The 13,948-nt window shown below is 40.9% G+C and overlaps 2 protein-coding genes across 3 annotated transcripts in view; one reads left to right on the top strand and one right to left on the bottom strand.

The window, feature by feature from the left end:
• On the bottom strand, nt 7,051-8,358 carry LOC109846685. Its single transcript, XM_020415930.1, has one exon. The coding sequence runs from the start codon at nt 8,356-8,358 to the stop codon at nt 7,051-7,053; it is 1,308 nt and encodes a 435-aa protein (XP_020271519.1).
• The window catches only part of LOC109848811 (DNA gyrase subunit A, chloroplastic/mitochondrial), a 19,237-nt gene continuing 15,881 nt past the window's right edge, over nt 10,593-13,948 (top strand). For both annotated transcript variants that reach the window (XR_002248883.1, XM_020418490.1), the window contains exons 1-4: nt 10,593-11,061; nt 11,672-11,741; nt 11,862-11,927; nt 13,296-13,397. Coding sequence is in view for 1 of the 2 variants with exons in the window: in XM_020418490.1 (XP_020274079.1) it covers nt 10,688-11,061; nt 11,672-11,741; nt 11,862-11,927; nt 13,296-13,397 (612 nt within the window). In the remaining variant the exon portion in view is untranslated. The remainder of the gene's footprint in view (nt 11,062-11,671; nt 11,742-11,861; nt 11,928-13,295; nt 13,398-13,948) is intronic.

The raw sequence follows: 13,948 nt of genomic DNA on the forward strand, positions 1-13,948 counted from the left end.
CCGGCGTCATCGGCATGCGAAGTGCCGGCGTCATCGGCATGCGAAGTGCCGGCGTCATCGGCGTGAGTCTTATGGAACACCTGCGCTATGCTCTTCTTGATCCTGCTGAGGAGACCTAACGCCACCTGATCCTGAATCTCAGTCACGTGCGCATCAATATCAGCATCAATGCTATCTAAAACACGGACCTGCGTGGTAAACAATTTATTAAGTATCAACTCAATAAAAAATATTATAATTTAGCTTAGAAACTTACGTAATCTCTCTCGTTCATCCCACTAGGGATGTAACTATCTGTCGGTGGGCGTGGCATGTGTCCAGCTAAAGGCTGTGGGTCACGCGTGATCCATCTACGTGTGATACCCCAATACCAACGCATATACGTGGTATAGTCAACAGCTGTGGGCCTCGTATCCTGTATGCAATCCCACCTCTGAACCCACCTGCCTATGTAGTCCGCACGGACTACGGCCCAGTCAGTCCGGTGCGATGTAGGGCGCCGCCGACGATTGATCTGCTCGACAGGATCTGGAATATGCTGAGAGAGTGTAAACTGCCGTAGCACACGGTCCGGTACATGCATCTCTACGATCTCCCAACAGATCAATGGAACTCTGGCTCTCCACAAGTCGGGACTATCTCGACAGATAGGTGCAAGAGAATGTATATCGAGCTCCGGCGGTGTATAGGGTCTCCACTTGAACTGAAATAAAATAAAACATTTATCAGTATCATACAGAAAAACTATAATATTCATACTTCTTGAGTTTTATATTTACCTGTTCATGCTGGAGGCCATCAAGCTCATTTCGGTAAAACTGACGGTGACGCGTCGCTGATTTGTACTGAGCGTATCGCACGTTATACCTATATGCAGAATAGCGAATATATAAGTACAAATATTCAGGTTACGAATGAAATATGTGTGTGTACAATTATACCTGTATGCCAACGGATACTGCCCCTCTAAGTCACGGTGCATAAGTAAAGTGGGTCGTCCAATATGAATGCGCTCCCATGACCAAATCTGTATCAACGTACAGCATCCCTTGAATTCTTTATTCTGCATCAGAGATACTCTACTCAATTCTCGATACAAATATGCCAACACCGCACTGCCCCACGATAGTGCCCCGCATACACCAAAATCCTCCAGCAGTGGCAGCCATCGTGCATGTACGAGAGTCTTGCTCGCATCAGGAAATAGTACGCACCCTATCATGTGCAATATGTATGCACGAGCATGAAACTGGAGCGTCTCATCAGAGGCATCCTCTGGTATGTCGCCCTGAAATGTCTGACGAAGCCACGATAGCTTCATCGCACCACTCCTCAAGTCGGGAACCTGTCCAAGTAGCCGGGCACATACCTCCGGCCAACTATGATCGTCGGTGCCCGTAACTACCGGTCCATCAATCCGGAGCCCAAGTATGACGGCCACGTCCTGTAAAGTGATCGTGCACTCCCCTATATGCATGTGAAAGGTGTTGGTCTCTGGCCTCCACCTCTCAATCAAAGCAGTGATAAGCGGCCAATCAAGCCTGATATAACGAATCGTCGAACACGGTCGAAAACCGGCCTGAGCGATCAAAGCTAGTACCCTCTCATCCTCTATGACCCATGCCGAATGACTATGGGAATGCTCGATCATCGTGTACTCTGGTACGGGCTGCACATAAAACGAGAATCAGTTTTAAGTATATTCATTAAAAAATTACATTAATCGAAGAAATATATATCTAATTTATTCGTATTACCTCTCCCGAACCAATATGGTCTGAACAATGACTCGCCTGAAGGTACAAAACGTCGGGATTCTCCGGTCCCGGATCCATAATGAATAGACCTGTGATTAAAATATGAGCATATATACAGAGTGCATGGGTGGCGGGAAATGTCGTTGGAGTGCTCTTGGAATTCCTTTCATCCTATCGGATATGAATGTAATATGCCGCGTCCCCACACTAGGGATATGATATCTAATGCATGCAAAAAACCAAGCCCAATTCTCTGTATTTTCAACATCAACCACTGCGAATGCTAAAGGAAACAACCCGCCATCCGCGTCAACTCCGGTTGCAACAAGCAAAACGCCTTTGTATTTACCATATAAGTGAGTTCCATCAATGCTAAGAAGAGGACGGCAATGACGAAACCCCTCAATACAGGGCCCAAATGCCCAAAATACACCGGTGAACCGCCGTTCTCCGCCATCAACGGGGTCCGAAGATACTTCGTAGACAGTCCCCGGATTTTCTCTTTTGAGTGCTTCAAGATAATGAGGTAAGATCTCATACGATTTATCCCAATCCCCGAATATTTTTATCATCGCCTTCCTCCTAGCATTCCAACACTTGTGATATGATACATCCAAGTTGGTGGCTTTATGCACTAAAAGACGGATATCTTTCGGCCTTAGATCAAGATCCTCCCTCAGATGCGGTAAAATCAATCGATATATAAAAGAAGAGGACGCATTCTTGTTATTCATCTCTAATCGAGGATTGCTACAAGTGTGGAGTCCATTGTATGCCGTGATTTTGAATTGCCCACCTACTCTTGAACCCGAGCGTGAATTAAGCTTCCACGGACACCTCGCATTGCCGTCGTGGTGTCCACTATTATCTTCGACATCGTCATCTTTGCGATAGAAACAAACCACATTATAGCTTGTAGTATTATTTTTGGTTGGCCTGAACTTCACATTTTTTGCAATGGAATACGTGCGAATAGCATGGATCAATTTCTCCTTACTCTCGTAAAGATCTCCCTTGATGAATGAGAAGTCCTCGGCCTGTGTATCAACACCGCTATTAGTGCCAATAGGAACACTTTCCATCGCGGAGTTATCAATCCATTCATCTCCTTGAAGTTCATCGGGCGGCGGATCCTCTAAGCCGACATACTCATTATTAACATAAGCCCCGTCGATGTGTTGGATTTCCCCGTCATCACGATCTATCACGGTCATGCTATTAATTTGTAATCCCTCCTCTTCATCATCATTCTCGGATTCAACACTTGCATTATCTTCTTGAATTCCCGTGTTAGTATCGAAAGCATTCGAAGTGCCCACGAACGAAGGACCGCTCATGTATTGTGATTGTGTCCAACATTCATCTTGTTGAGGAGATAAAAAGCCTACAGAATCAACTTCAGGATCCTCCAACATGCGGGAATACATTCCTTCGTAGTTCAACGATTTGCCCAAATCTCTCTGATGTTTTTCAATGAACAATTCGACCGAACGCTTCTCGTCGTGTAAGACATGAATGAGACCCATATCGTAGTCACTTGATATTTGAATGCCACTTGTTCTGTTCTCCACAACAGGATAATTGCAAACCACACTGAGGTGATACTCACGTGAGTTAGTTAATGTAAGTTTGTGTAATTCATTAACCAACTCATCGAAAGTACACGATTTTGTTATGAACAACGGTCTCGTCGTGCCTCCTTCATAAACGGGCATATTATTCTCGAGGTAATTAATCTTCCCATCATAAGAACAGAGAATTACAATTCGATCATTCATCGTTACCTCTGAAGAGTGAAAAATTCAATATCAATATTACACGAAAAGCCAAATAAATATTGATTGTTACTAATTTTTACATTTAGGTAGTAACTCTAATTTCCACATTAATTGATAATTTCACCTCTAAATACGCAAAATTATTTAATACGTCTTCACAAAATTCGTAAATAATTCACAATTAAATTCTAAAATCTAATTTATATCATACATATGCAAAAATCTAAAATCTAATTTTTCTTCACAAAATCTAAATAATTCACAATTAAATTCTAAACTCTAAATACAATAATTTTCGAAATTATTGATAATTTCCCCTCTAATTTCACAAAATTATTGATAAATTACACACTAATTCTTCACAAATTTCACAAAAATTATTGATAATTTCCCCATTGATAATTTTCCCTCTATTTTTCACATTTATTGATAATTTTCCCTCTAATTTTCACATTTATTGATAATTTCCCATCTACTTTTCACATTTCTTCATAAAATTCATAAACAATTCATAATTAAATTTTAAAATCTAGATTCTTACATGTAATCACAATCAAATAGTGGGAGTATACAACAATTAGAGAGTATAGCTTTTTTTTGAAATAATTTACCTGTTTTCTGAAAAAAAAACTGGCTGAGATCTGAACTGGAGCGGCGGTCGGAGGCGGTCGGAGGCGGCGGCGCCGGCGGCGGTCGGAAGCTGGGGCACCGGCGGGGGTCGGAGGCTGGAGCGGCGGCGGTCGGAGGATGGGGTGGCGACTGAGAAGGCGGCGTTTGGGAAAGAGGCTGAAATATTAGGGTTTGGTGGCGCTGGGCGGTCGGGGGTCACGCGCGCTTAAATAGGTGGCAGCAAACTCCACGGGAGTTCAACTCCCGTGGAGTTGCAGTGCCAATTTTCCAGAGATCGATTCTCTGGAAAACTGGCACTGCAACTTCACGGGAGTTCAACTCCCGTGAAGCTGCAGTCACAATTTCCAGAGATCGATTCTCTGGATTTGCTGACTGCAACTCCACGGGAGTTGAACTCCCGTGGAGTTTTAAGCACAAATTAAGCTTCACGGGAGTTGAACTCCCGTGAAGTTTAATTTCTCCATAAACTTCACGGGAGTTGAACTCCCGTGATGTTTCGGAGAATTTTTTACAAAAACCGACCTGTTTTCAGCGCTGGGCTGAAAACAGGTCGGTTTTTGCAATTATTATCGAAAACGGTCGTTTTTTGCAATTAAATGTTTAAAACGGTTGGTTTTGAAAATTTGTCCCTATACTAGTAGAGGAGCTCCTATTAGTTGCAATTTGTGGCGGTTGGTAGATAATTATCTCATTTGACTTTTCATACTTTCTACTATAATTTAACAAAATTCCCCCCCATGCATTCTTTCTTCTCAACGTTTTTCTACACCTAAAAGTGATATGAAAAATTCCCACTTTTCTAACGTCTGTTACTCATGTACAATTGTCAATAGTATTTAGTTCCGTGCGGTCCAAATTGAAACTCCTCAACTAGTTAAGGGTATTGTTTTTTTTGCGAGAAAAAAAAAATAAAGGCAGGTCCAATCCTAGACCAGTTTTTGCTAAACACAATTTTAGCTGGGAGGCGTCACAGTCACACCCCTAACCACACCCCTCACTCGCTATAGTGTATTGGGGCTCACATGAGAATTTTTTTTTTAAATTCTAATGTGGGTCTTAGTATACTGTAGCAAGAGAGGAGTGTGGTTGAGAGTGTGGTTAGAGCAGGTCCAGCAAGCTCCGATCTCAGCTCTGAAGGCTGACGTGGCGATGATTGTTGCCAATCCCCCCTCCAGCAAGCTCTGAAGCTGCTCCCAAGGCCACTCTCCGTTCCTACGTGGCGATGGCTTCCTTTAGAGCTCGGAAGCGCTCCACAAATTTGTGGAGCGCTTGGGAGCTCCCAACTGGGGTGACATTTTACAAACCCCCCCCCCCAAAAGGAATTGGGGTTGGGGACCAGACCTTGATGTCGTCGTTGCCGAAGAGGAGGTCGATGTCGTCGTTGCCGAAGAGGAACGCGAGGCGAAGAGGAGGTCGTGGTCGTCGTGGCCGAAGGGTTTGGGGTTTGGGGTTGGAGATTGGGGAGCCAGACCGCGTGGCCGTCGTAGCCGAAGAGGACCGCGAGGCGAAGAGGAGGTTGTGGTCGTCGTGGCTTTGGGGTTTGGGGTTTGGGGTTCAAGGTGACGGGAGAGGAGAGAGAGATTGGGGATTTTGAGATTGGGGGTTTGGGGTTGAAGGTGACGGGTTGGGTGGGTTTGTTGCTCACCAGTGAAAAGAAAAAATATATTGAGTGAAACTCTATAGTTGAGTTGAATTGAACGTTGAGATGTTGATTGAAAAAAATTTTATCCGTTGAGTTGAATTGAACCGTTAAAAAATGAACGTTGAGTGAAAATTTTTTATCCGTTGAGTTGAAAACACTGGCATGAACAGTAAAAACTCATCTATAAATTCTCAATTCACTCCACAAAGATTTCCACACAACTCTCAATTCTCAATTCTCTCATAAAAAAACTCTATAGTTTCCTATCAAATTACAAATCTCATGGATCCCCCCCAAAACTTTTATTCACAACTCCTTACCGGTGAAAGATCGACCTTATACCCGTCGTTCTATACAGAAGGCGTAGAAGAAGGTCACCCCATTGAGTTCTCGCAATCGGCAACACAACAAGTGCCATCCCAAGAAACACCGACCACAAAGAAGAAGAAGGCTTACACGCGGTCCGAAAATTGGACTGTCCACGAGGATAAGCTTCTTGTGTCTGCTTGGCTGAACACGAGCCAAGACGCCATCCAAGGTACGGGGCAACACAAAGATAAGTTTTGGCACCGAGCTAACGACTATTTTATCCTATACTCCACCGATCCAACGAGCCGCACGCCAAACCAAATGATGCATCGTTGGTCAACGATTCAACTGTCCGTCAACAAGTTCTGCGGGTGCGTTGCTCAGATTGAAGGAAGACAAAGATCTGGTACGGGAATTATTGACCAGGTAAATATTTAATTATGTTTGATTATTTTTGCTCAGATTCAATATGTTTAATTATGTTTGATTATTCTAAAATTAACTCTTGTGTAGACTGCAGAAGTAAAAGAATTATACCAATCTCTTTATGGTAAACCATTCGTGTTTGACCATTGCTGGGTTGAGTTGCGTCATCATCAAAAGTGGATCCAACAAATGGAATCTTACAATAAGATTCGATCACAGCCGAGAAGAACCACAAACTATGATTCCTCACCAAACAATTCCATGCCAGCGACCCCCATCGAGTTGAACACTGACTCGGATGATGTGTTAGTAAGGCCTGAAGGGAGGAAAGCAGCAAAGCTCAAGAGGAAACAAAATGTGGAAAACTCTGAGTCCGCTAAGTCCATCATTTAGTTCTTCCTAATTATCTTGTATTAGATTTATGATTCTACTTGAAGTTGAAAATTTTGGCATTTAATGAAAACAACTACTTTATTGAAAAGAAAATTGGCGCAGTACATAAAGAAACTTAATCCTCGTCGATGGATCCCTTGAGCTGCCACAGATGCTCGATCAAATCATTCTTTAGTGATTTGTGTGTTTGCGTGTTCCTGATCCGATGATGATTTTGGATGAACTCAGTTAGAGGCACCGTCTGCACATGAGAAGGTTCAACGACTGGTATCGAATCATTAAAGTCGAAGTTGTTGTCCAATTGATAATCTCGTTCATCTTCAACGATCATGTTATGCATTATGATGCAAACTGTCATGATGTCTTTCAGCACACTAGGTTGCCAGAAACGTCCTGGTCCACGAACAATCGCAAATCGAGCTTGCAACACGCCAAAAGCTCGCTCAACATCTTTTCTTGCGCTCTCTTGTTGTTGAGCAAAGTATTTATGCTTGTTTCCTCGCGGTGCTGGAATAGTCTTCACTAATGTGGACCACTCTGGGTAAATCCCGTCGGCGAAATAGTATCCCATATTATACTCGTGGCCATTGACAGTATAGTTGCACGGTGAAGCTCTTCCCTCCGCAAGTTGTGCGAAAACCGGTGAACGATGTAGAACATTAAGGTCATTGTGAGACCCCGGCAGTCCAAAGAAGGCATGCCATATCCAAAGATCTTTGCTAGCTACGGCCTCCAAAATAATTGTAGGTTCATGAAAATGCCCAGTATACATACCTTGCCAGGCGGTTGGACAGTTCTTCCATACCCAGTGCATGCAGTCGATGCTCCCAAGCATACCAGGAAAACCTCGTTGTGAGCCTTCCTCGAGCAGGCGTGCAACGTCTTCATTAGTCGGTGAACGAAGGTATTCCTCCCCAAAGATGTTGATAATCGATCGAACGAACCTCTTCACGCTCTCAAGCGACGTACTTTTACCGATCCGAACGTAGTCGTCAACGGCGTCAGCTGATGCTCCATATGCGAGCATCCGCATAGCTGCAGTAATCTTTTGAAGGCTAGATAGTCCTAACTGTCCAGCACCATTCCTCTTTTGGACGAAGTACTTGTCATGTTCGACGATAGCGTCGTGGATTCGAAGGAATAACGAACGCGCCATTCTGAATCTTCGACGAAAATAATGAAGAGGATATGTTGGTGTGTCAGCAAAATAATCTTGGAACAACCGATTGTGGCCTTCCAGTCGGTATCGATGGAGCACGGTACGTCTTTTGTGTTGAACTGAAGTTGAACCTTTCCCTTGTTCTTCTTCCTCGACGACAGCAGCTCCCATAAGAAAGAACGTCTTCATCATTTCATCATCGCTTGAGTCCGATGAGCTAGACATTTTGTTCTGGGAGACGATTATCTTGAGGTGAGAAGGCATCGAATTTTATAGGAATCAGTCGGTTGACGGTCAAAGTTTGCGATACCTCGAAGTTCGAGCCTAACCTCGAAGACCGCGAGCTACCTCGAAGACCGTGAATTACCTCGAATACCGTGAATTACCTCGAAGACCGTGTGAGTTACCTCGAAGACCGTGTGCGTACCCTCGAAAGCCGCGGGTTACCTCGAAGACCGTGTGCGCTCCCTCGAAGACCGTGTGCGTACCCTCGAAAGCCGCGGGTTACCTCGAAGACCGTGTGCGCTCCCTCGAAGACCGCGAATTACCTCGAAGACCGTGTGCGTTACCTCGAAGACCGTGTGCGTACCCTCGAAAGCCGCGGGTTACCTCGAAGACCGTGTGCGCTCCCTCGAAGACCGTATCCAACGGTTAGAAATAAAATACAAGAGGTTTAAATATAATTAAAAGTAATGGGTAAAATATTAAAATAGAAGAGGGGTTTTTTTGATATTGTTGGAGCTCCTAACTAGGAGCTTGTTGGAACTCCATAAAATAAGTAGATGCTCCCAAGGCCTATTTTTATAATTTTTTATACCAAAATAACTGGGAGCTTGCTGGACTTGCTCTTAGGGAGTGTGTCTTTAGCATTTTCCATTTTAGCTCTCAAGATTAGTCAAACCAAAGTTTCCAAGCTGTAAGAATTCGTACCAGCAAATTCTTTCGGGTTTGAATTTACTTATCGGGTACCTGTACCCGACTGCCTCGCTGCATCCTCGGCGCCTGGCTTTAGTTTTCAATTTAGGGCCTGTTCGTTTGCCTAAAAAAAGAGGGAAATCAAAGAAATGGAAAACTATTAAAATGAAGAATTGTTTTTGGAGTGTTTGGTTGGCTAAAAAAGAAGGAAATCAAATTGAAATGATGTTAGTTGTCACCTTATTATTGGATGATGTTTGTGATTTTTTAAGAAAACTAGTTTTGGAGTGTTCGGTTGGCGAAAAAAAATAAGGAAATGAATTATTAGAAACCTATTTCCTGTAGTTTCTTGTTTTCTTTTGTTCGGTTCATTCTTAAAAATAAGAAATGAAATGAGATGAGATGAGTTGTCATTGTATTATTGGGTGATGTGAAGAAAGATTAAGAAAAGTGTTTTCATAACTTTTTGGGATGAAAATGAAGAAATGAAATGTTAATGAGATGAGGTGAATTGTTATAATATTTTATTGGATGATGTGAGTGATTTGAAATGATGAGAAGAGATGAGTTGAGTGATGTTTGGATGAAAATAATATTTTATTAGATGTGATGGATGAGTTGTTAGATGAAAATAATATTTTATTAGATGTGATGGATGAGTGGTTAGATGAAAATCATATTTTATTAGATGATGTGGATGAGTTGTTGGATGGAAATAATATTTTAGGGCCTGTTCGTTTGTTTTCTAAAAACCAAGAAATGGAAATGGAAATGGTGAAAATCTCAAAACTCACCATTTCCTCCATTTCCATCCCTAAAACTCACCCACAACATCCAATAAAATATTATTTTCATCCAACAACTCATCCACATCATCTAATAAAATATGATTTTCATCTAACCACTCATCCATCACATCTAATAAAATATTATTTTCATCTAACAACTCATCCATCACATCTAATAAAATATTATTTTCATCCAAACATCACTCAACTCATCTCTTCTCATCATTTCAAATCACTCACATCATCCAATAAAATATTATAACAATTCACCTCATCTCATTAACATTTCATTTCTTCATTTTCATCCCAAAAAGTTATGAAAACACTTTTCTTAATCTTTCTTCACATCACCCAATAATACAATGACAACTCATCTCATCTCATTTCATTTCTTATTTTTAAGAATGAACCGAACAAAAGAAAACAAGAAACTACAGGAAATAGGTTTCTTATAATTCATTTCCTTATTTTTTTTGGCCAACCGAACACTCCAAAACTAGTTTTCTTAAAAAATCACAAACATCATCCAATAATAAGGTGACAACTAACATCATTTCAATTTCATTTCTTTGATTTCCTTCTTTTTTAGCCAACCAAACACTCCAAAAACAATTCTTCATTTTAATAGTTTTCCATTTCTTTGATTTCCCTCTTTTTTTTAGGCAAACGAACATGCCCTTATTGGATGTTGTGGGTGAGTTTTAGGGATGGAAATGAAGGAAATGGTGAGTTTTGAGATTTTCACCATTTCCATTTCCATTTCTTGGTTTTTTGAAAACAAACCAACAGGCCCTTAATCCCTAAAACCCCGTTGCCCAAATGGCTTCCAAAACCCTCAATAAAGAGATAAGGGAACACAAAATTTAAAAAAAAATTCTAGGGCTTTCGGAATGGCGCTCTCGACAATGCTCCGCTTCACTACCTCCTCTCTCCTCCGTTCCCGCCTCTCGACCCCCCTCCTCGCCGTCGTCTCAACCCCCAACAGCCTCCGCTTCTACTCGCCAAACCCTAAAAGATCGCTTAAAGTTCGATCATCGAAGCGCAGGAGTAACGAAGAACCAGTCTTGGATAAGGGAGAAGGTGGGGAGAATGGGGGTTTGTTGTTGAAGGAGAAGAGTGGTAGGGTTGGTGATGGGAGAATCGTGCCGGCCGAGCTTCACAAAGAGGCGACGGAGGCGTACATGGCGTACGCGATGTCGGTGCTGCTTGGGCGAGCGCTGCCGGATGTTAGGGACGGGCTGAAGCCGGTTCATAGAAGGATACTGTAAGAAAAATGGGTTCTTTGTTGGAGGAATTAGTGTATCATGATTCTGAATGGGGTTCCCTTGTGAGATATGCACTGTCACTTGCTTAATTTAGTTTTCTAGGTTGTTTTCGTTGGTGCTCTTGTTGGGAAAGTAAAAAATTTGCGATTGAGAATAATACATAAAAATTGGCAAACTTTCTTTTAGGTTGATATTTCTTAGAATTGGTATCCGATATGCTTATTCAGGCAAAATTTGGTGGAAGAACTGCTTGGAGTGTAGAAATTAGTATCGGAGTTTGATGACAAGTGATGTCTGGCTGCCTACTACGACGTCAATTCACTTAGTTTTGTGTTAAAGTTATGTTTGAGACAACAGGGGCTCTGCCACTAGAATCTAGGAGGTACATGTATCGACCTTGTGTTGTTCTGTTTTATTATCTAGGATTTTTACCTAATAATATGCTATGATTCCTATTCATATGTTAGGACCAACTTCACATGCTTAGGAAGTTATGATATTTTATGGGGTTTATCAACTGTTCTGTTTTATATACCTAGGAAATCTTGCATAATCATATATTCTTCGTATAAGCTTTCCCCTATGATTTAGACTTTGGTCGGTTATCAGGTATGCCATGCATGAATTGGGCCTCTCATCTCGAAAGCCACACAAGAAATGTGCTAGGGTTGTAGGAGAGGTATGTGTCGTTACGCTGTTATGTTCTCACCGAAGTTGCAGTAGTTTCATTTAAATTTTTTGTGCTATTGTTAATAATTTTCTGTTTGCTTTTCTTAATAATTAACTCTGCAATCTGCAGGTTTTAGGTAAGTTCCATCCCCATGGAGACAATGCTGTTTACGAATCTTTAGTGAGAATGGCACAGGTATATATGTGAAACCATCTTATCTTGAACTCTACTTTTCTCATTATCACTGTGGATATCTGAAGAATGGAATTGCAATGATTTACAATCACATGTCAACTTAATCACTTCAACCACCTAGTAGATGAATCTTCATATTAGAATCTCGTATGAACCTAAATTCATATATTGTTGAGCATTTTGGAGGCACATAACTGTTGATTTTAATCATAGTTTCTTTTAGTCTTTTTTTGCTATGTAAATGAAGATGGGCTGAGGGTGCAGTGAATTCTGTTACACAAATTCATAGGAATTCATGTCCCTAATCTATGTGAATCCCTAAGTCCTCCTGGAGAGGATAATTCATGATTATGTAGTTTCAGATGTTTCGTATGATGTCTATTTTCATATTCAATAGCGAGCCCCTAAATTCGCAAAGATACAAAGAGAGATAATCTACCACTAGGCACAAATTGGATGGTGAAAAGTGTTAATATTTTAGATCTATTATTTCAAGCATACAATTTCTAATCAAAACATCATATCATGAAGGTAAAATCTTAAACCCCTTATACATCAAGTTTTGTTTGGTTTCAAACATTCTGGACTCTAAACTAAGTAACTGGACTCTAATCCAAGTAACTTGCTATCTACCCAATGGTTTTCTGGATAATTTATGCATGAGGAGGAAAACTTGAATACTTCTAAAATTTGTTTGTGGCACTCCGGAGCATTTACATAACATCAAGAGAGGGGTTTTTGTTAAGGGGATGCCCAAATATTAAAATTCCAGCGTAGAGGACTTTACTACAAATTCTTCCTGAAGTTGCCAATTTTATATGTGTTATATATAACACACAATAGAATTGAATGGAAAAATAATACTCTTGTAGCTGATTCTAAAACATTGGGATCAAGGCTTTGTTGTTGCTCTTATATACACACACACACACACACGCGCGCGCGCGCACACCCACAAACACTTGCACAAACCATAGCTCAAACAAAATCAAATTAACACTAGTTAGGCTTAAAGAGACAACATAAATGCCAAGGCGCAAACCAAAATCTAGTTTCAAAGGTTTATTCAGGACATGTAGATTGAAAGTCAAGTCAAGAGTCTCGGAGACAGTAAATTCTGGTGCATAAAATCAGCATGCTGTCTCACATCATTTATAATCTTGTTGGTGAAATATATATTGGGGGCTTATGCAGAGTCACAAATTCTTTGTTCTCTTTATGTTGACTAGCAATGAATAGCAGCGACATGATCTTCATTTGTTTTTTCTTCTAATTGGTTTCCCCCCTTCCATGTATCACTTATCCCTTAACTTATTGTCCATGTTATTGACAAACATAAGTTACTTCATTGCTGTTATGTTGTTGTAGGATTTCTCTTTGCGGTTTCCTCTTATTCGGGGGCATGGAAACTTTGGATCAATTGATGCTGATCCTCCCGCGGCCATGCGCTACACTGAATGTAGATTGGAAGTAGGTTTGCAAATGTTCTTTTGTGAATTCTCTTTTTTATATATAGTCCTAAGACCCATTGAGCCATGAAATTGAGAAAAGAAAGTTCTTCTTTTCTTTTGGTTTGTTGATAGTAACAATGCAATTCTACATGTTTTTTTGTGCTTACATTTTGACTAGTAGAGTACTGATGAAATTAATGTTCAAGCTCTTAATAATTTATTATCAAAAAAGAAATAATGTAGAAGCCATCAGATTTGTTGTTTTTATATATCCATGGTTTCCTTTTCTTGCACTTCTTAGCTCACTGGGAATAGAATATAAATACGGATAAAAAATGATCGCCTCGGGTATCTGTAAGCCTGTAACGTTGGTTAAGTCGCACATTTATTCCGTGTTACTTCTGACATTTTCTCATGCAAGAAATTCACTACTTGAATACAACTCTTGCTTCAAGAAGATTTTGAATCCTTGTGCAGTTGCTGGAATGAATCCATAATGGCCTTAAGAGGTTCAAAACTCTTGTTCGACATATTGCATAGCATGTATCTTTTAATTAATGGCTTTTTTTT

The sequence above is a fragment of the Asparagus officinalis genome, chromosome 7 (assembly GCF_001876935.1).
Source record: "Asparagus officinalis chromosome 7, Aspof.V1, whole genome shotgun sequence".
In the NCBI taxonomy this organism is placed as follows: Eukaryota; Viridiplantae; Streptophyta; class Magnoliopsida; order Asparagales; family Asparagaceae; genus Asparagus; species Asparagus officinalis.

What these genes read in the sequence shown, in the direction of transcription:
- LOC109846685 (XM_020415930.1), bottom strand. Translation starts at nt 8,358, where the DNA reads ATGCCTTCTCACCTCAAGATAATCGTCTCCCAGAACAAAATGTCTAGC.